The sequence below is a fragment of the Aspergillus uvarum genome, assembly GCF_003184745.1.
Source record: "Aspergillus uvarum CBS 121591 unplaced genomic scaffold BO82scaffold_31, whole genome shotgun sequence".
Classification (NCBI taxonomy): Eukaryota; Fungi; Ascomycota; class Eurotiomycetes; order Eurotiales; family Aspergillaceae; genus Aspergillus; species Aspergillus uvarum.
In genome coordinates, this window is record NW_020291328.1 from 172,844 (window position 1) to 193,566 (window position 20,723).

The 20,723-nt window shown below is 56.2% G+C and overlaps 10 protein-coding genes across 10 annotated transcripts; 5 read left to right on the top strand and 5 right to left on the bottom strand.

Annotated features, from left to right (window-relative positions):
• Positions 1-8: 8 nt before the first annotated feature.
• On the bottom strand, positions 9-1,200 carry BO82DRAFT_354865 (proline-specific peptidase). Its single transcript, XM_025635302.1, has 2 exons — positions 428-1,200; positions 9-368 (listed from the first exon to the last, which is right to left on the bottom strand). The coding sequence occupies exons 1-2, from the start codon at positions 1,108-1,110 to the stop codon at positions 107-109; spliced, it is 945 nt and encodes a 314-aa protein (XP_025491327.1). The 5' UTR covers positions 1,111-1,200; the 3' UTR covers positions 9-106.
• Positions 1,201-1,630: 430 nt separating this feature from the next.
• BO82DRAFT_284828 (uncharacterized protein) lies at positions 1,631-2,993 on the top strand (the record flags this gene model as incomplete). Its single annotated transcript, XM_025631472.1, has 5 exons — positions 1,631-1,789; positions 1,857-1,961; positions 2,020-2,238; positions 2,299-2,441; positions 2,510-2,993. 5 exons carry the CDS (start codon positions 1,631-1,633, stop codon positions 2,991-2,993), a joined length of 1,110 nt encoding a protein of 369 aa, XP_025491328.1.
• A 391-nt stretch (positions 2,994-3,384) lies between these two features.
• BO82DRAFT_95641 (putative GABA permease) lies at positions 3,385-5,610 on the top strand. The gene is made up of 6 exons (XM_025641691.1): positions 3,385-3,883; positions 3,946-4,035; positions 4,090-4,172; positions 4,244-4,641; positions 4,699-5,028; positions 5,093-5,610. Exons 1-6 carry the CDS (start codon positions 3,669-3,671, stop codon positions 5,579-5,581), a joined length of 1,605 nt encoding a protein of 534 aa, XP_025491329.1. The 5' UTR covers positions 3,385-3,668; the 3' UTR covers positions 5,582-5,610.
• Positions 5,611-5,694: 84 nt separating this feature from the next.
• Positions 5,695-7,278, bottom strand: BO82DRAFT_354870 (NAD(P)-dependent alcohol dehydrogenase). The gene has a single exon (XM_025635303.1). It carries the CDS (start codon positions 7,051-7,053, stop codon positions 6,055-6,057), a length of 999 nt encoding a protein of 332 aa, XP_025491330.1. The 5' UTR covers positions 7,054-7,278; the 3' UTR covers positions 5,695-6,054.
• A 2,220-nt stretch (positions 7,279-9,498) lies between these two features.
• BO82DRAFT_375049 (acyl-CoA desaturase) lies at positions 9,499-10,843 on the bottom strand (the record flags this gene model as incomplete). Its single annotated transcript, XM_025637454.1, has 2 exons — positions 9,499-10,526; positions 10,600-10,843. The coding sequence occupies 2 exons, from the start codon at positions 10,841-10,843 to the stop codon at positions 9,499-9,501; spliced, it is 1,272 nt and encodes a 423-aa protein (XP_025491331.1).
• Positions 10,844-11,503: 660 nt separating this feature from the next.
• Positions 11,504-12,741, bottom strand: BO82DRAFT_284768 (amidohydrolase family protein; the record flags this gene model as incomplete). Its single annotated transcript, XM_025631468.1, has 3 exons — positions 11,504-11,661; positions 11,768-12,245; positions 12,307-12,741. 3 exons carry the CDS (start codon positions 12,739-12,741, stop codon positions 11,504-11,506), a joined length of 1,071 nt encoding a protein of 356 aa, XP_025491332.1.
• A 1,254-nt stretch (positions 12,742-13,995) lies between these two features.
• BO82DRAFT_336700 (MFS transporter) lies at positions 13,996-15,717 on the top strand (the record flags this gene model as incomplete). The annotated part of the gene is made up of 4 exons (XM_025633361.1): positions 13,996-14,108; positions 14,165-15,157; positions 15,217-15,348; positions 15,406-15,717. The coding sequence occupies 4 exons, from the start codon at positions 13,996-13,998 to the stop codon at positions 15,611-15,613; spliced, it is 1,446 nt and encodes a 481-aa protein (XP_025491333.1). The 3' UTR covers positions 15,614-15,717.
• Positions 15,718-15,771: 54 nt separating this feature from the next.
• ilv3C (putative dihydroxy-acid dehydratase) lies at positions 15,772-17,806 on the bottom strand. Its single transcript, XM_025633362.1, has 3 exons — positions 17,379-17,806; positions 17,098-17,309; positions 15,772-17,034 (listed from the first exon to the last, which is right to left on the bottom strand). Exons 1-3 carry the CDS (start codon positions 17,788-17,790, stop codon positions 15,832-15,834), a joined length of 1,827 nt encoding a protein of 608 aa, XP_025491334.1. The 5' UTR covers positions 17,791-17,806; the 3' UTR covers positions 15,772-15,831.
• Positions 17,807-18,402: 596 nt separating this feature from the next.
• On the top strand, positions 18,403-19,899 carry BO82DRAFT_416245 (uncharacterized protein; the record flags this gene model as incomplete). Its single annotated transcript, XM_025639990.1, has 1 exon — positions 18,403-19,899. The coding sequence occupies one exon, from the start codon at positions 18,403-18,405 to the stop codon at positions 19,705-19,707; it is 1,305 nt and encodes a 434-aa protein (XP_025491335.1). The 3' UTR covers positions 19,708-19,899.
• A 282-nt stretch (positions 19,900-20,181) lies between these two features.
• BO82DRAFT_354875 (Dabb family protein) lies at positions 20,182-20,706 on the top strand. Its single transcript, XM_025635304.1, has 3 exons — positions 20,182-20,241; positions 20,309-20,537; positions 20,595-20,706. Exons 1-3 carry the CDS (start codon positions 20,223-20,225, stop codon positions 20,692-20,694), a joined length of 348 nt encoding a protein of 115 aa, XP_025491336.1. The 5' UTR covers positions 20,182-20,222; the 3' UTR covers positions 20,695-20,706.
• The last annotated feature ends 17 nt before the right edge of the window (positions 20,707-20,723 follow it).

A 20,723-nucleotide genomic window follows, 5' to 3' on the forward strand; every position in this document is an offset into this window, starting at 1 on the left:
AGAATTGCGGCCGATGATCGAATGGATACGGATGAATTTCTCGAGCCTCAAGTGGCGTGACATGCTTGTCTCAGCTATCTGTGGCTAGCATGATAGTTAAGCAACCCTAATTCTCCCGAGCTCCCAGAAAGTCCCGGATGACTTGCAGGTATTTCTCCGGCTCATCAAACTGCGGACAGTGGGCGCTCTCCGCCAGCGTCACCCATTTCACCTTGTCGATAGCCCAGAAAAACGGCGCCACGGTGCTATCCTGCGCCTCGTCATATTTCCCGTTGATCAGCAGCGTGGGCACCTGAATCGCCTGCAGACGATCCAGCACGCTCCAATCCTTCAAGCTGCCCTCGATCCAGAACTCGGACGGGCCCAGCCTATCGCGGAAGGTTAAAGATATAGAACTAGACTAAAGACGGGAAGCACGACGACTCACATGGTAGACGCGACGGTGGAATCCGTCTCGGTCGCCCACACGATACTGTCCACAAACTCCTGCGGCCAGGGGTCCACCCGACAGGAGAACTGCGACAGGAAGACCATGGTGGCGTCCTCGTACTCCTTCGAGTCGAGGCGGCCCTCGTCCTCGCAGCGCTGCAGCGTCGCCTGGACCTCACGGGACAGGGTTGCGCGGAGCCGGTTTACGGACTCCAGCCACAGAGAGACCGAGGCCGGGGCGTTGGAGAGCACCAGACGCCGCAGGCCCGCCACCGGCCGCCGGATGGCGAACTCGGCGCCCAGCATGCCCCCCCACGAGTGGCCAAGGAGATCGAAGAGGCGGCCGGCCGCGAGGCCCAAGCCCAAGTGGGCCAGCAGGTTGGCCAGCTCCGCGACAAACAGCTCGACCGTCCAGAAGGCCGGATCGCCAACTTTCTCCGGGAAGTGCGTCGACTGCCCGTTTCCGATCTGATCGTACAGGACCACCGCCCTCTGGGGACGGGCGAGATCGGCCAGGGGGAGCATGTAATTGTGGCAGAACCCCGGGCCCCCGTGCAGCACCACGAGGGGCGTGCCGACCGTAAGATCGCCGTACACTCGATACCAGGTCTGCGCGGGCTTGGGGAGGTGCTCATAGTGAAACGGGGCTGTCCCCTCATGCGTGGTAACGTTAGCTCCCATGATGTCAGAAGTGTTCGAGGGGCTGTTTGTGAGAATATGTTAGGGTTGCAGTCAGTAAAGGGTTAGGGAATAGCGCCGAAATCCAACGGCCGGATCGAACGAAGGTTAAGAGCGAGGGGAACCGTTGCACAAAGCCTAATTTAATTATCTCAGCCAGCCCGTCTTGGAGCGACAAGGATTATATTCGCCGAGATTTTCCCATCCAGTAGAAAGCTGACCTGCGTGGAGTGACACACTAAATTAAAGCTGCAGAGAGATGGGGCCACGCAAAGGTACGGATCTGCGCCAACCGGCCGAACGCTAATAGATTGCGCGGGCCACGTCCTGATCCTGATCCACCACCGTGTGAGACACTCATTGCATTGTAATCTACTTTTTCCGCCTCGTTTGTACTTCCTCCTGGAGGTGATGACCGTGTGACCGGTTTATGAAGGAGAGCCTGGATGGCCAAGCTGTGCATGCTAACGTTATGTGATGCTGACGCTGACGCTGACGCTCACGCACACTGTCTGCTGCAGCCATGACAGTGGTTACGGACACCAATCGCGCTCCCGTCATCGGAATCCTCGCATGGTTCTTCATGGTCATCGCCGTGCTCTCCGGAGGGACACGGCTTCTGATCAAATATGTCATCGTCCGGAAGCTGACGATGGACGACTACCTGATCACTGTGGCTCTGGTAGGTGTGATGCGGAAGAGCAGACCAAGCGGACTACACGTTCTGACGGTGCCAATCCACTGTGTAGGTCTTCTCGGTGCTGCAGGCCGCATGTGTCGCAAATGCAGCCGGTAATGGGTATGGTCAGGAGCAAAGAGGCTCTTCGCAACATCAGCAAGCAATAGCTTTGAAGGTATGTCGAAAGTCTCTTGAATGCATCTATTGATAAACTAACATGGCCCGGGATATAGTCAATCTACGCCGCGGAATTGCTCTACATCCCCTGCATCACTTTCGCTAAGCTCAGCTCTCTGGCATTCATGACATTCCTAATGCAACGAACCCGCAAAGTGGAATGGGGTCTAATTGCCTTCATCGTAGCATGGGCTGTCACTTGCGAGTTTGCGGTCGCGTTCCAGTGTGGCCTGCCCCAGCCGTGGAACTGGCTCACCCAGACATGCTTCAACCGTGTAGGATGCCAACGAACCGCATTTCGGCGCGATGCAGAACTCGACTAACCACGCGAGCAGGCGGCATGGTGGTATTATTTCGGAATCACCAACATCCTCACAGAATGCGCTTTGATGGTCTTCCCAATTCTGGTCGTCTCCAAGATTCAGATGGCCGACACGAAGAAAGCGGTGGTGATCGGGTGTTTTGCTACTCGCATCTTGTAAGTGGCCCCGTTTCGAGGTGTTGAACAGGATTATCAGCTGACTCAAACCTTGACGGCGGGCTCAGGGTAGTCATCGCCATCGGGATGGAGCTGGTGTATCGAGGCAGCATTCGACAAGATTCGGATGAGCCCTTGCTCGAAATATGGAAGGTCACCGTCTGCATGGAGCTGGTCCAGTGTCTGGCCATCCTCGTCTCTTGCATCCCCCACCTCAAGCCATTTATGGATGGACTCCAGTCCACCGGACTACGACTCTACCACCTACCGGGCCAGAGTTCGACGCACGAACAATATGGGTATGGATCGGGGAAGAAGAAACGGAGCGTCACGGCGCATGAGCTGAACCAACTGCACGGGTCGGCTCACGACACGACGATTCTTGCGGTGCAGCGGGAGCGAGAGTGGGATGACGGGCATAGCCAGACCAGCCAGAGTCATATCATCCGCCAGACGATGACCTGGGCCGTGGAAGAGCATTACGATCCTACCGCTGCCACCGAGTCCACCACCACCGATGGAGGGTCAAATTGCAGTCAACCGGTGCGGTAGTGTAAGTAACATCGGCGGGGAGGGGAAGGGCCACCATGGTTTCAATCTTTGAGAGTAGCTTGGTTGAGCTTATCAGAATAAGGAAAATTGGTGAGACATGATGGGCATAGCTGGGGCCGGGGGATTTAGCTTGGTGGGTAACAAGCGACTGCGCGTCGGCCCAAGGTGGATCTCCACTCTTAATTCATTTAGTTCCCCTGCTAGTGGAAAATAGCTCCGAGGCTAATGAATATGCTTAGTCTGAAAGCGCGGTGCTTGTCAGCCCATCGCCGTCGATCGACTGGAGCGAACGCGCGGGAACTGAGGGATTTAGTCACGCATCAATTTATATCCCCTGCTGGTGGGGTGCTGGCGCTGAATAAATGAAGACGGCCATTTGATCTGTTTCACCCACCCGTTCTCATCAATCAAACTCTTGTGCGGCGTAAGGAGGGCAGCAGGGGGCCATTCATGTCACTAGTCAGGGCTGGCGCCCCTCTTTTAGGAATGATAGACGACGACGAAGCGTCCTTGTGCGCCATGAGACAAAAGCGCGGGCGAGAAGATAGCGAGGAAAAATTATACAATCCCGTTTTGTCTCTTCCATTTTGATTGTTTCTTCGCTCTTTTGTCTTCTCCCACGCCTGCCTCCTTACTGCGTGGGATCTTGGCAGCTGAAGCTTCTCGATAGTCAGCATGGAGGACCCAATCCCTCTCCGCGATCGGCACGTCGACAACAAAGCCGCAAGTACCAGTCATACCCAGGTCCAGGATGACCAGGGGCTCGGGCGTGTGGGCAAGAAGCAGATTCTCAAGCGTCGCTTCGGGTTTCTGTCCATCCTAGGATTTTCCTGTACTATCTTGGCCTCTTGGGAAGGTATCTTGTCAACCTTTGTCATTTCATTTGAAGAGTATGTGGCGCACCTTGACAATATCTTGCCTGGTTGGCACCTAACGAAAGTCGATCGGACAGTGGAGGCCCGGCCGGAACCGTGTATAGCTTTTTGGTTGTCTGGTTGGGCACTTTTTCGACCTTCCTCACGCTGTCGGAGTTGGTCTCCATGTAGGTCCTCCTGTCCATTCCTGCCCAACAGAATCTGACATGCATCTTGCATAGGGCCCCAACCTCAGGGGGCCAGTATCACTGGGTTTCGATGATGGCTCCGGCGTCATGTCAGAAGTACCTTAGCTTTCTCACAGGTATGTTCTCTCGGCCTTTTCTGTGCCTCTCGAGTTCCTCCTCAGAACCGGTTGACTGACTTGCCCTGCAGGCTGGTTGATCGTGATCGGCTGGTTGGGAGCATTTACATCGACTTGCTACCTGAGCGCCTCCCAGATTCAGGGGCTGGTGGTTCTGAACCACAGCACCTATGTCCCGACAGCATGGCAGACGGTACTGCTCTTCTGGGCCATTCTGGCGTTTGCAGTGTTCGTCAACGCGGTCGCCAGCACCTGGCTTCCCAAGTTTGAGGGATTCGTGCTGATCCTGCACATCGTGGGCTTTTTCGCCATCATCATCCCACTTCTCTATCTGGGCAGTCACAACGATGCGGCCGAGGTGTTCGGACAGTTTCGAAACGACGGGGGCTTTCAGAGCGAAGGACTGGCGTTCATGGTGGGGATGACGGGGGCTATGTTCTCCTTCACGGGGGCGGATGCTGCTGTTCATGTAAGCCTACGGTCACCCCCTCAGGTCCGTCCCAATCTGACTTGGTTTCTGCTTTAGATGAGTGAAGAGATCCACAACGCGGAGCGAGTCGTGCCGCAGTCCATCCTCACCTCCGTTGTGATCAACGGCCTGCTGGGCTTCGGCATGGTCCTTAGCACCTTGTTCACCATGACCGACGTTACCACCGCACTGGAATCGCCCACCGGATACCCCTATATGCAGGTGTTCTGCTCGGCCACGAGTTCCGTTGGTGGTTGTACGGTGATGAGTGCCATCGTGCCGGTTCTGGTCACGGCCACCGCTGTCGGCTCGCTGGCCTCCTCCTCGCGCATGGTCTGGTCTTTCGCTCGGGATCGCGGTCTTCCTGGCTGGCGTATCCTTAGTCGAGTATGCTCTCAGCCACCACCCTTGTCCCGTTGCAAGTCCGTTATGTGCTAACCTCAAGTTCTAGGTGAACGCGCAAGCCGTCCCGCAATGGTCCATCCTCGTCGTCACCGTCGCCGCAGTGCTGCTCGCCCTCATTATCCTGGGGTCTGCCGCGGTCCTCAACGACGTCGTCTCCCTTTGTGTCAGCGCCCTGTACACCTCGTACCTCATCTCCGCCACGCTGCTGATCTGGAAGCGGTGCACGGGCGGCATCCGCGACCCCGCCGTCACGGCCGTGGACTCAATGCTGGTCAACACCGCGGGGGCCCCGCTCGCGTGGGGTCCGTTCCACATCCCCGGCGTGCTGGGCATCCTGGTGAATGCTTTCACGATCGCGTATCTGACTGTGGGCGTGTTCTTCAGTTTCTGGCCGACAGTGGCCAGCCCCACGGCAAGTACGATGAATTGGGCGGTCGTGGGGACGGCGGGGACGAGTCTGCTCAGCACGGGATATTACGTGCTCTGGGGTGGGAAGGAGTATACGGGGCCGGTGGTAGAGATTGACCGGGACTGAGCTCGGTTTGGGTGGTCTCGAAGATGGTCCAGTAAATACCTAGGATCAGTGTTGTGCTTATATGCTAGTATCAGCTTCAGTGTGCGAAAGACTGCCCTGCATGTAAGCCAGACGAACATATTTGCTGATAGTCACTAAACCGAATCCGCATAGTGCAGATCGCAATCCCGATAGATTTCGGACTTGAACATTAGGATCAGACATAGACAGGCAGTTTCTCATCATCAACCAGTATATAAAGCAAGACCATTCCAGCCCACAACCATCAACTCAGTATATTTCTATCATACTACACCTCCGCAAAAAGCCCCCCACCCCCACCCCATTTGTTGCATGTCGCTGTCAAGGTCTCGTTAAGATCCCATCAAATAGAGTCATCATCATCATCATCATTATCCGCAAATTATACTATACATCCAATCACTTGTTTCTCGTCTTTCTAGCTCCCCCACGCTCATACCCAATCAAACGCTCTATTGCGCAACAAGAACACCCCTGTATCTCATCTTGCCCTCATCCAACGTCTTCAATGCCTCCTGCACACCCTCCTGCGTCAACGGGAAGGTCATCTTGATGGGCTTGATGCCGTGCAGGGCAGCAAAGGCCAGCATGTCGCGGTGGACCTGTCTCGCGGAGACGATGCCGCCCTGCACGCGCAGGCCACTGCTGAGGAGGGTCATGTAGGGGAACTTGAACTCGGCGCTGTCGACGGAGAGCGGCGAGATGACGGCGCCGGGGGCCAGGACGGAGGTATAGAGATTCCAGTCGGGCTGGCTGCTGGTAGAGACGATCAGGTGGTTGAGAGGCTTGCCGATCTTCAGCTCCTTGGCGCCCTTGGTCGCGTGGAATTCCCTCGCGCCCAGCTTGAGCGCCTCCTCCTTCTTGCTGTCACTGCCGGAAAAGACGACGACGTCGCAGCCCATCTTGGCGGCGAACTGGATGGCCAGGTGGCCGAGCCCGCCGATGCCGACGATTCCCACGCGGGAGGTCGACTTCACGCCCGCAACGACCAGAGCGTTGAAGACGGTCGACCCGCCGCACATGAGCGGGGCCGAGTCCTCGTTGCTGAGCCCGTCGGGGATCTTGAACAGGAAGGCCTCGCGCCAGACGGCGTGGGTAGCGAACGAGCCCTGGTCCAGATCCGCCCCCGCGTACATCGCCCGCTCCGGGCACATCGTCTCCCAGCCCGTCAGGCAGTTGGAGCATCGGCCGCAGCAGTCGTGCTCGTACCCCCAGCCCACCCGGTCCCCCTTCTTCAGGTCCTGCACCTCGGGGCCCACCTCCTCGACCACGCCGGCGCCCTCGTGGCCCAGCGCCATGTCCGTCGTCTGGTAGTGCAGATCCGTCCCGCACACTCCGGAGTGGGTGACCCGCACCAGCACTTGGTCTTTCTTCAGGTCATCGCGGTGGGAGGTGGCTTGCTTGATGGATCCGTCCTTGGATCCTTTGTAGATGGTGAAATCGTATCCCATGGTTGCGATTGATGTATAGGTTGGTAATGAGAGTAGTCTCTATAGAGATAGTGTAAGGACCTTGCAAGAATCTCACCACAACACTTGCTCTTCGGTCCGGGCTATATAAAAAGTTGAGGATGAACATGATGTCACCGGGATCCACCGAAAATTGCCGGATGCGGTAATTTCGGCAGGCGACGGAGCCCCAGCGATGATATCAGTTCGCGATGAGGTCAGTCCAGCCTACCGTTACTTCTGCGCACCGTGCGCAGGTTGCATGATTTATTAGTGACGCGATGGCATAATAAAGTTCTGTTATCGGCTATCTCTGTCTAGGCGTGGGTGTGAGTGATAATGGCGACCTCGGTATTTTTCATGGAAGAACATCGAAGCATTACCAATCCTTATCTCAGTGTTTGTCATGGTTGAGTGTTTTCATCAGTCTCAGGGCATGTACAGAAGAATGACCATGCAGCGTGGCACAAGGAGCTTAATCATATGTGGGAATGGAATGGGCCGAGGGGCGCGGCAAGGAGCGTTGCCAAGCTCATGATGCAGGGCGATCAATCGATGCCCCAGGCACGAAGGTGCATCCATCCCGCCTGTAATGCGCGCCATCTCTACTACTGCGACGCTCAATGGAGGTTGGAGTGTTTCGAGGCCAGATACTTAAGGCTCTTTACCAGCTCAATACGCTGCGAGAAAGCAATAGTATTTGTTTCCTGTGATAGCTATCTTCCGGCTAGAATGATCCCCAAAACAAACCAGATAAAAATGGGTCCAAGAAACGCTAAGGCTGTCCTCATTCTCATATCGCTAACCACCACTTCATCCTAGTCGCAGGAATCTCGCAAAGCAACAAAACGCAGTGAACAACCGAGTAAGGTGCAGTCTCTTGCATCGAAGGCTTAAATAGAGAAGCGGAGCCGCTTATCTCTTGACAGCACGGACAGCGTCGATTGTGAAGGTCCTGGGATACCAAGACTCTGCAACAACCCGGGACAGAAGAGGGTACGTAAGGATCACAAGCGTATGAAGAGCCGCACTAGTAATGCCATTGGGGTTCCATGGCAGAGTCTCACCATGGCTGGCCTTCCATTCCAGCATCGTCTCTCGCGGACCGTCGATCTCCCACCGTTCTACCATTTTCTCCTTCCTCGGCAGATTGCTGCTGTACGGGGCGGGGCCGTTGTCGATGACAATGGAAAACGACCGGCACCTACTGAGACAACGTACAAGATGGCACAGCCTGCTAGGGTCAGCCAGAAAAAAGTCTTCGGATACGGCAAGTTGTTCGAAGTCTGGACGGGAACGAAGATGGTCTTCGTAGTCCGGCGCAGCAGGATCAAGGCCAAGGTAGAGTGTATCATCTTCCGCAAAGAAGGGGCGAGTTAAGAGGAAAGTCCCCTTGTGGTTAAAGCGCTTGCGCAACGGACGATGATTGTTAAGCCAGTCAAGCGCGACAGAATGGGACTCGTGGTTGACGTAGAGCAGGGGCATCGCTATCTGGTGAGTCCCGGGAGCAACGGGATAGTAGAGGGTCGGCTTGCTCCAACAGTACCGGCTCTTCCCTCCCCGTTTCCATTCAGTTTTCTCAACCCATGGATAGAGCGTAGCCTTTTCTGTCACGATCGGCAGCGCATACTTCCAAATCTCAAGGCGTAGCTCAATAGGGAGCCAGGGAAAGCGTCTGAAGGTCGGATGCTTGTGCTTAACAGTCCTCATAGTTGTGTGGTGTGATCGATGGTGATTGAGAGAAATATGTAATTCGGGGGAATGTAGACGGTCGCCAGGTCGATGCTGAACGAGGATCAAAGCAGAGCCAGGGTCTAGGCTGAAGATAAAGAGGGAAGAGATTTGAGTTCTTGGATTGAGGTCTCTCAGAGTAGTATAGACGCGCTGCGTGAAGTAGAAAGAGTCCTTAGGGCACTATTTGACTGCTGTGATATGATGCTCTCAACAGGAAGTTGCAGTAGCATTGATGATTTTATGGAGTTTGTGATTGACACAGTATGAATAACTGCAGGTCAATGTAGTGAGCAGGTCAATTCATGATAGTGTCCTGGATCTCAAACTCTACTTCTTGGGTTAACCTGCATAAAGTCTTTTCGAGTGTGATGCAAGCCTGAGTTTCATCTCACTTTCATCTCAGAAGTAAAAGGTTGAACCCCTGTCACTAAGTGATGACCAGGAAATCAAAATTGTATGATGGATTGTGCGCTTCTATGGGTGAAGTGAAACCTACTTATACTAAGATGAGACATCAGAATGTAGTATACAGACAAAGAGTGTTCAAGACACCTTCACACTAGGCCCCTATCAATTAGTATCTGCATGCAGAGTCCAAACTGAAGCACCCGAGGCGACTCGACCTACAGCTCTACAGCACGTCACGCCCATCACACAGATTACTATTCTGAACAAGAGAGAACAAATCAATTCATCTATCTATCTAACCAACCTCTACTCCCCCTTCCGCGACTGCTTCAATATCTCCACCTCACTCCCACCACGAATCACCCCGACGCGCATCATCGACAGAAGATTATGCGCTGCATTTGAATGATAATACACGCCTCCATTGAACATAGCCGTCGCATCCTTTCCAATCCCAGCCTTGATCATTGCCCGTCCACCGGGATGCTCCTCCACAAACTGGCTCACATCATGCACCACCCCGGCCACCGCAACCAGGGCCCGATCCTTCGCCAACTCCACATACTCCTCCCACTCCAACACAGGCAAATCGGCGATAGGCGTACCCCAGTCCAACCTCGCGCGCCGCTGATCGACCTTCTTCTGCATCTGCTGCACCCTTCCCTTCTCGATCTCATTCGCACGGAACACCTTCAAATCATACGCCAGCCCCATCTGCTTCCACAGCCAGATCATCCACTTCGTCGGGTCATACTGATACCACTGGATCGCATTGCGATAATCCGAGGGAAACTCGTGATGGAAGTTATGGTAACCCTCACCCAGGGTCGCGAGGGCGGTGATGGCATGGTCACGCGGGGAGTTGCGGTCGTCAAAGGGCTGCTCGCCCAGCCAGTGGGCCAGCGAGTTGATGCAAAAGGTCGCCTGCTGCACGAAGAAGATGCGCAGGATCCCCGCGTAGATGAACCCGCCCCACCAGTCGCCCCAGAGGCCCGCGCCCAGCATCGGCACCCCCATGCCCATCACCGCCACCACGAGGAGGTAGTGTCGGTGCTGCCATACCACCACGGGGTCCTCGTTCAGATCGGAAATGTCCGTTCGTCCGATCCGCTTCGGGTTTTGTTTCAAGATCATCCACCCGAAGTGCGAGTAAAACAGGCCCTTGTTCACCGAGTACGGGTCTTGGTCGGTGTCGGTGTACCGGTGGTGCGCCCGGTGCAGCCGGGACCACCATCGCGCGGAGCCCTCGACGGCTCCGCCCCCGGCGGCGGCGAGCCAGATGCGGAGCGGCAGGGCTGCGGAGTAGGAGCTGTGGGACCAGAGGCGGTGGTAGCCTGTGAAGCATGGGGTGGGGTTAGGGTAGAGTTCTGGGGTTGATGGTTGTGGGCTGAGGCTGAGAGCACGTACCGGCGGTGATGCCTAGGCCGGTGAAGAAATAGTAGGCGATGGCCCAGATGGCGGTCTTGAGTTGCAGGGGAACCCAGAAGGCTTGGATGCAGCCGTAGAGCGGAATGCCGATGATCATGATGACATTGAGCCAGTCAATGTGTTGGTGCCAGTTGCGCAGGGTGATGGGGGTGTCGGCTATGTGCACCTTCTTCGGCATGTCCCCTGTCCGTACAGAGGATGTGTTGGAGGGTTTGGTAGGCATGGTGGCCTGATTGGGGTTGTGTGTGTACTACCTGATCAGGAGGGATGCCCGGTTGGGTTGGCCTCAAGGTGGAAAAGAGATGGATCAATGTTATTCAACTGTAGGCATGAAATTCTGACGTAGTCTGTTCTAAACCAGGGGTCTTATCTCTTCTATAGTGGACGATATTGACACAAAGGCGACCGACTCGCCCCCCGGGACTGTTGGGCCAGTGACATGATGCGGATGTGGTTCGATGTCGGATCAGATGAAAAGGTACCATCTCATTCGCTGCAGCGTTCCCAACAGCTCAAGTCAGCCATATCACTGACTCGATCTCAACCCATAGGATTTCTGCATCACGATCGACACAGCTCGAACATGGTTGACCAGGCGTGCTTGTGGACCGATGTTGTGCTCTGAGTCTATGTTGACATGGAGGGATCTGTTGGGGCCAGGGCTGCTTAGTCACATGGGCTGATGCCCTCCCAAATCACATGTTCACTAATCAGACCAAGGACCGGAAGGGACCCGCAGGGCCTCGGCCATGCGAAGGTGCGGAGAACTCAACATCTTATTTCTGTGTTCAACGTTTCAATTCTTTTCTCATTGCATTCCATTGGCTCTCACCCTCCCAAATCACGTGCCACCCTTTCCACTGTACTCTCATCTCACCAATCCTCATCCTGATTTTCGCAGTCCAAGCTTGGCCGCAATGCGAGGGAATATGGCCAACGCATTCTGATGGTTGATCTGCGCCATTTCCGCCTCGGTGAAATTGCCATTCGCCTGGATCGACGCGAGCCCCGGTTTCGCCTGACTAACCGGCACGTACGGAACTAACACCACCATCAGCAATCAGCATTCGTTCACCACGGTACAATACATCCTCAAGAACAAAAAGTGGAAGAGGAAAAAAGAAAAAGAAAATTAGAGATGGCTTACAATCCGTCCCCGTCACAATCCGTCCCACCCCAATGAACGCCTTCAAAGCCTGCAGCTGGATCGCCGAATACGCCGACGCCGTGTCGAAGTAATACCCCTTCAGCTGAGCGACCACGGTCGCCGGGTTCAGCGCCCCCAGCGCAGGGAGACTGGCGACGCCCGCGATGCGACCGGCAAGGTAGGGCATGGCGCCGCCGCCGTGCGGGTAGATCATCGTGACGTTGGGGTAACGCGCGCGCTGGCCGGTTAGCAGCATGTTCTCCATCGCGCGCACGCTGTCGAAGGGGTACTCCGTCAGGGGGCCGCCGTAGCCGAGGGTCGCGTCGGCGCAGCCGGGCGTCGCGGGGTGCACGAAGACGGTGGCGCGTCGCTGGTTCAGGGCCGCGAAGACGGGGTCAAGGGTCGCGTCGCCCAGGTACAGGCCGTTGTAGTTGGTGTAGAAGCCGATGCCGTCGAAGTGGAGGGTGTCGAGGCAGTACTATTCCCTGATGGTTAGGGTTGTTGTATTGGGGATGGGTTGGTAGGGGGAAGTGTGGTACCTTGATCTCCTCCAATGCGTCCGCGACGTTGGGCAGAGGCAGGAGGCATAGCGCTCCCAAGCGTGTCGGATAGGATTGGGTGTAGTTGTGCAGCAGGTTGTTGAGCTCACGGGCCAGCCGTTTGGCCTTCTGGGGCTTGGACGCCAGGAAGTACACGCCGGGCGTGGTCACGCTCAGCGTCGAGTAGTTGACCCCGTAGCTGTCCATGTTCTGGAGGTGGCCGGTCAGCGTCCAGTCCGGCACCGGGAAGCCCTCCACGATTAGACTGCCATTCACGGTGGGGTAACCTTCTTCGATCAGCGCATCCAGCCAGATCTGTGGGACCGGGTGGGAGTGCACGTCGATCCGGTATTGGGAGTCGAGGCTGGTGTGCGCGAGTACGACCTGCGTCACCGCGGCTATGAAGGCCGCGAGGTGGTATATGAGCTTAGGCATAGTCGACAGCCTAACGCGATGCTATTGTGACGCAGTTGAGCGTTCACCTGGGGTTCCTCTAGCTTGTGGAAGATGCAGGTGCAGATTCCACCCAGTGCCCTTATATACACGCATGGCTGTGCTTGGCGGAGGAGCTCGGGCAAACAAACGAAAATACGCAACCGAGATATACGAAGCAATCAATATAGAAGAAGACGGCGATTCGATGTAGAGATTCAGCTGAACAGATGCAACATTCTATCCCGCTGGTGATTGGTGCTGTTTGGTCTCGAAGAGGTTAGGGCTCTTGATTCAGTCGGCGCTAAACGCCGCCTCGTTCGAGATGATTAGAATTGTTCAGTCGATGAAGGATCCATACTTCGCTGGGATTGAAAAGCGGTGAAAGAGCGAATTTCGATGGTGCACAATGCTCCCCGAGCAACCTCACCCCGCCTTATCTTTCTTCGAGTCAAGCCTTCATCCTATTCAAGCAGATATAATTAATGATTATGGGACGTGACGAGAGTCTTCGTGTGCAGGAAACCACCTGGAGCGGGGTAATGTGCACTCGGCAGCAAACCCCATGGGCACCAGGATTGCTGCTCTATTCAATCTTTGCGGCTGCGGACTAACCCGCATCCTATCCCTATCGGGTCCACGTGGCCTAACGACGTCTTGGCAGCCATTGAGGAAGAAATATCTTACCCTTAACAAATACCTGGCTGTGGCTAGTGCGGCTATTGCGGAACCTAGGAGCCAATGTCTTTCCGGTAATGCGGCTTACCCTTGAAGACTTTAGATAGTTGCCACGGTCGCTTTGTTGAGTCTTGGCATAATGAGGTATCGGGATCATTTCAAGGTAAAGGGTTCATGGACTGCGAAATTCCCAGCTGGGCTTTTGTCTGTTTGAAGCGCAACTCATATACAAGAGTTCGATCATAGTGGCTAGAGCTTCTCCGCTGGAAACCCTCAAAGCATGTCAGGCCGTCGGCGGAAGCCTGTGGGCGGCCCGCAATACCCGACAGCATGAACGTCACCCATACAAAATGCCCTGTAGTGTAGGATCATTTCAGGTTAAAAATTTTCGTCTGAATCAACTGGAACACATAATCCCCAACTAGACATAGCCTATTGCTCAAGTCAGACGCCATGAGCAACGAAGACCTCGAAACAGGCGAACTACACAAAAGCAGGAGCGAGAGCCTGCAGTACGACCTGACTGTGGGCAGTGACAATGATGAATCTCTCAAGAACGAAAAGCCTTTAGGCCATTCTATGGGAGCAGGGAAGCGTTTCCCACGGCCTCTCCCTGATCCAGCTGAATACGTTGTTGAGTTCGACGGACCTGACGACCCCAAGCATCCTTTCAACTGGGGCTTCGTCGTCAAGTAAGACGCCGAGGACAATAAGAAGATTGAAAACAATAGCTAACACTCCATTCTAGGCTGTACATCTCCGTCATAGCCTGTGCCGGCACCTTTGTCGCATCCTTCGCCAGCGGCGTGTTCGCCCCAGGAACCGAGCAAGTGGGCAAAGCCTTCGGCGTCAGCACCGAGGTAGCCACCTTGGGGACCACCCTCTACGTTCTGGGCTTCGCATCGGGCCCTCTGATCTGGGGGCCCGCCTCGGAATTGATCGGCCGACGGTGGCCCCTGATCCTAGGACTCTTCGGCGGAGCCATCTTCGACATCGGCTCAGCAGTGGGCAAGGACCTTCAGACGGTCATCATCTGCCGCTTCTTCGCGGGGGCGTTCGGGGCCTGCCCGTTGTCCGTCGTCCCCGGCGTGCTGACGGATATCTATAACAATGCCCACCGGGGATTCGCCATGACCATCTACGCGCTTACAGTGTTCGTTGGGCCCTTCTGCGCCCCATTCATTGGCGGGTTCATCACCTCCAGTTCCCTCGGCTGGCGCTGGACACTCTACCTCCCCGCCTTGATGGGTTTTGCGTTGGGCATTATCTCCTTCGCCTTCCTGAGAGAGACATACGCCCCCATTCTCCTGGTCGAAAAAGCAGCCGCCATCCGCCGGGCAACCCGCAACTGGGGCATTCACGCCAAACAGGACGAAGTCGAGATCGACCTGACCGCGCTGCTGCAGAAGAACTTCACGCGCCCGCTGCGGATGCTCCTCACCGAGCCCATCATCTTGCTGATCTCGATGTACATGTCATTCATCTACGGGCTGGTCTACGCCCTGCTCGAGGCCTACCCGTACGTGTTCCAGACGGTCTACCGCATGAACCTCGGCGTCAGCAGCCTGCCCTTCATCGGCCTTATCATCGGCCAGATCCTCGCCTGTGCCTTCATTCTCTCACAGCATTCCGGATATGTCAAGAAACTCATCGCGAACGACGATCGCCCCATTCCGGAATGGCGGCTAGGGCCCGCGATGATCGGTGCTCCGCTTTTCACAATCGGAATTTTGTGGTACGTGTAATCTATATCATCTTCGCGACTCGCATGAAGACCATGCTGACGTGAGGGGGAAAAAGGTTCGGCTGGACGGGGTTCACACCGCGCATCCACTGGATGGCACCCACCGCTGCCGGTGTCTTTGTGGGATTTGGCGTGCTGTGCATCTTCCTCCCGTGCTTCAACTACTTGGTGGATTCGTATCTCCCAATGTGAGTTGGTCGGAACATTCTTGTGTGTTGTCGGGCATGTGGGCTGACATGACTTAGGGCGGCATCGACCGTGGCGGCCAACATCATCCTCCGCTCCAGCGTGGCGGCTGGGTTTCCGCTATTCACGAAGCAGATGTTCCAGAACCTGGGGATCCAGTGGGCGGCGACGTTGCTGGGGTGTCTGGCGGCCGCGATGATTCCCATTCCCTTTGCGTTTCGGAGATGGGGGCCGCGGTTGAGGGGAAAGAGTTCCCTTGCTCCTTAGCTTGAATATGGGGTGGTTTCGGTCGATCTTCTGGACGTAGGGTTGAAATTCCCCCCTCACACCATGGCTCCAGCCTTCTTTAACTGTAATGAGCTGCCTTACTTAGATCCTCACACCAAAAGCTGTACATTACAAGCTAAGCAATACATGCACATACCGTCTACATTCACAACCACCTAACACAATCTTCAGTATACTGTACATATACCTAACACAAACTACACCTCCCCGGGCCCGCGGGCCGTCAGAAAGCGGAAGTCCGCTCCCTCATGCGCCTGGTTCACCTCCCGCTCATACAGCCCGCGATACCCGCGCCTCGCCCGCCGCGCAGTCCATGTTTCCTCCCCCGCTGACCCTCCCTCCATGACCTGCACTCGCCGCTCCTCTACCCGGCGCTGTAACTCCTCCTCACTCACCTCCAACCGCAGCACCCGCTTCTCCACATCCAAGGTAATCCGATCCCCGGTGCGCACCACCCCGAACGGCGAAGTCGGCACCGCCGCCTCCGGGGCCACATGCAGCACGATCGTGCCGCCCGCCGTCCCAGACATGCGGCCATCCGAGAGACGCAGCATATCCGTGACGCCCTGGGCGGCCAGCTTGCGCGGGATGGGGATCATGCCGGCCTCGGGCATGCCGGGGTTCCCGATGGGGCCGATGCCCTTCAGCACGAGGACGGAGTCCGGGGTCACGTCTAGGTCCGGCGAATCGAGGCGGGCGGCGAGGTCGCGTGGGTTCTCGAAGACGACGGCGGGGCCCGTGTGTTGCAGGAGCCGCTTGTCCTTGGAGGCGGAGGCCTTGCAGACGGCCCCGTCGGGCGCGATGTTGCCGTGCAGGACGACCAGGGAGGCGTTGGGGTGGAGCGGATTCTCCAGGGTGCGGATGATACTGCGAGAGAAGTCGTGGTCGCGGAAGGGGGTGCGGTCTAAGATCTCGCCGAGGGTCTCGCCGGTGATGGTGCGTGCTGAGGTTTTTAGGAGTGAACGTAGTCGGTGCAGCAGACAGAGCATGCCCCCTGCGTTGTGGAAGTCGGTCATATAGTTGTCGCCGCTGGGTTTGAGGTCTACCAGCAGCGGGGTCGTGCGGCCGATGGCGTCTAATGTGTCGAGACTCAGGGTCCCGCTGACGTCGGGGTGCCGGTTGATGATCGCCATCAGGTGCACCATTGCGTTTGTTGAGCCGCCGATGGCTTGGAGTACCACGGCTGCGTTGTGGAAGGACTCCGCTGTGAGGAGGGCTTGGGGGGTGCGCTGGTCGCGGTGTTGCGCCGCGGCCACTGCGTTGGCGCCCGTCTGCTCGGCGATGCGCAGGCGGGCGGCTGAGACGGCGGGCGCGGAGGCCCCCTGCAGCGGGACGAGGCCTAGGGCTGCGGTGATGCAGGCCATCGTGCTGGCCGTGCCCATTACTCCGCAGGTGCCGACCTATTTGGGGAGAAGTTAGAACTTTGTAGTGGGGGTGAGAGGGGGAAGCGCTGGGTTACGCACTGTTGGTGCCAGTTCCTCGTTTATCGCTCCGATCTCCTCCATGTCGATCGTGCCCGCCCGGTACGAAGCCCAGTTGTTCCGGCAGTCGGTGCAGGCGCCGATTCGCTTGCCGCGATGACTGCCGGGCATCATGGGGCCGGTGAGCAGGGGCAAGATGGGCTTGTTGGCAGAGATGCCGCCCATGATCTGAGCGGGAACCGTCTTGTCGCAGCCTGTAGATAGGGTGTCAGCCTGATCGCAGAGGTTCGCAGTCGCATGGGGGACAGTCGGTCTGTACATACCTCCGATCATGATGCAAGCATCCACAGGCTGAGCACGGATCATCTCCTCGGTGTCCATGCTCATGAGATTACGCAGGAACATGCTGGTCGGATGGGAGAAACTCTCGTGCAGGCTTATGGTTGGGAAGTCAATGGCAATTCCCCCAGCAAGGTGAACGCCTCGCTTGGCCGCGTCCATCAGCTGCGGTACGTTCCCATGGCAGGGGTTGAAGCCCGAGCCAGTGTTGATGATCCCGATGATGGGACGGGAGAGCGCATCCTCTGAGTAACCTAGGGCTTTGATGAAGACTTTGCGCAGAAACAGGGAGAAGTGGGCGTCTCCGTACGAGGTGAGCCCTTGGCGCAGCCCGGTCGTGGAGGCGATGGGCTGCTGGAGATCATAGTCTTGGTTTGATGGTTCCGTCTGCTCCATTCTCGTGGTGAGTCAGTATCCAAGCTGATAGTTGAATTCGTGATGTTGCCAAACGCCCAGCTTTATGAGACAATGCGGGGTCGGCTAGGGATAAATCGAGGCGGAAACTTCTCCGAGACGCAAAGCGGGAGAGATCCGAGCGCTTCTCATCCTCATTTCCGTCCGCATGGCGCAATGGGATTTACGCTTATCTGGCTTCCCTGGATTGGCTGGATTGTGGTCGTCCAAAGCAGTCTAGTACGGTGGACACAACGTTTTGTTCGTGTTCGCACAAAGACGTACACACAAAGCAACAATGGAACTGTAACAATGGAGACATAATATAGCACACCAGGGTCAAAGAAACGGGTAAAGACCCCGACTCTCTTACATATCACCAATATCCATCTCATAATATACGTCTTTTTTTGTATCTAAGATGAAGCTCTTTAGCTTATAAAAGGAAAACAAAGTGAGCAACATGACAAGGCATGTCACAAACTTTCACTCTGAAACCAAGCAACAAAATCACAGGATGTACAGTATATAAGCTCCCAAAACACTTGGAGTGTCACCCCTTCTACTCCATCATAGTATACTTTATCTCTGTACGAAGCTCATAACTATATCAAAATGGCCATTCAGCAGATGGAGTCTGCACAAACAGAATTTGCCTCCCAATGCAAGGCCACGAATCTGGACTACGGACTCCCCGACTCGGACTCGGATACCTCGTCTGAATCCGATAATGAAACTGTCTCGAGCGTCAACGTAGTGGGACCCGACGAGGTGTCGCTGGCCAAGATCCCCTACTGGTTAGACCAGACCCCGGGCCTCAAGGCGAAAGACAGGAAGCCCGTGCCTCCGCCGCCGGTGAAGTTCCCGGTGGATGCCCCGGACAGTCCCGAGCTGCACCGCCGGATGTCCTATCTGTTTGGCACGAACGGTATCAAGGCCACCGTGTCCGGCGAGATGGCCGCCTCCTACGCTGGGGTGCCAATCTACGTCCAGAATTCCGAATGGGCGATCCCCGAGCAGAACCTCGACCAGGCCGCGGAGATCCTGCGGGCAGACGGATTCCCGGTTTGCCCAGCCTGCCCGCGCACGGCGGAGTGGAGTGCGATGCTGGGGCACAGCGACAGTGCGGGGGATGAGGAGGAGGAGGAGGAGACGGGCGACCAAGACTCGGAAGGCAAGCGACGAAGCATCCACTCGAAGAAGGCCCGGTGCGCCGTCCTGCGGCGCGACAAGCCGTCACACCGCGCCTACCCCCGGCCGGCGTATCACTTCCACACCGACCACCGCTACCCCAAGTCCGCCTGGGACCCGGACCAGTCGCGTGGGATCTTTCTGTATCCCATGAAGGCCGTGATTCACCCGGCCCTCCCAGATCCGCCCTGCGGTCCAGCCGAGCACGGGGACGAACCAGCCTTTCTGTGGCCGCTGTCGCGGCATACCCCGCGGAGCGCCCCCGGGGCTTCGGTCTATCGAACCACCGCATCCAGCCATCTGCCCGCCGCTGGAACCGGCCTGCTCAATTTCCGGGGGCGGCAGAACCCCAAGCATTACCCAGTCAACATTCTGACACCCGCCAAAGCCGTGGAGAACCTCGTGCGGCTTATCATGCGCCACAAGGGCCAGTGGGTGAACCATTATTGGATCCGGCTCTTCACCGCATACATGGTCTTCGCCTTCGATGTGAACCACCTCGACCGCGACCAGGATCTTCTGGGACGCGTCAAAATGGAGATGGATGGCGTTGGCGATTGGCTGGAGCTGCAGCTGGACGACAACGTTAACATTGACCGGGCGTTCCACGCGGTTTGGCGAGCCATCAAGAATGGTCGCGAACCCGCCCTGATCTATCGATATGGCACTTGTAACCAGCACGCCCACTATCAGATCTGGCATCGACAGCAATGCCGAAGGCCGTGGTAATCCGGAGTTGTAGGAATGAAGTTTCTGTCTTTCAGGGCCAAGTTGCTTCTTTATATTCATGTCGGTGTTGTTGGTGCTAAGGAGTTAACTAGGAAAAGCAGTCAAGGGGATTGTGCGTGCACGAGGTTCCTATGCCGTCGCTTTGGTGGAAGAAAGCAGTTTCCGAGGCTGTCAGTAACAGTTGAAATCAGCGCAGTAGCAACACAGTAGTAAGAGACCCAAAATATGACCAAACATCCTCCCTTCAGAATAATACCTTTCATCCCTAGTATCGCCAATCGGTCGCCCAGAACCCGGTCATACCAAAAGTACCAAAAATACACCGCAAACGCACCGCCAAGAGGGATGCGGGACGTATCCGCGTCGACTACCCGATACACGAGTCCTCCTCGGCCCGCTTCCGAGCAACGAAGTCGTTTTAAATATATCTAAAAAACAAGACGTTCCAACGCAGCAACAATTCTGATATCAATCCAAACATTCTGTTTATCTACAGACTCACCCATACATTAATCATGACCCTTGTACATATCGGTCTGTTCCCCCGCAACCACTTTCCCCTCAAACCGCACCCATCCTAATCCAGACGTCTCCTCTCCAGTCCTCTTCAAATTCCGCTCCGACGTGAGCGACGAGCACAAAAAGACCTTCGTCACCGAGCTCAAGAAACTCAAGAGTCTCCCCTGCGTCAAGGATGGCCGGCTCGTTGTTGGGGGACCCAGCGTGACGGACCCGATCGACCGCAGCAAGGGGTTCCAAATCGCGCTGGTCAGCTACCATGAGAATCTGGCGGCGTTGGCGGAGTATCAGGCGAGTCAGGAGCATCACTGGTTGGTCATCCACTCCCACCCCAACTCTGTGTGTCAAGGCTGAATCTCCGGTGGCAGGGTGACGTCCACATATATGTTCCCTTACAAGGAGGATCTCGTGCGGTTCGACTTCGAGGTGGATCCGGAGGATGAGTATATGTGTCAGTTTGCGGTATAAAGTAGATTACGGGGGATCTTTGAGAGAGA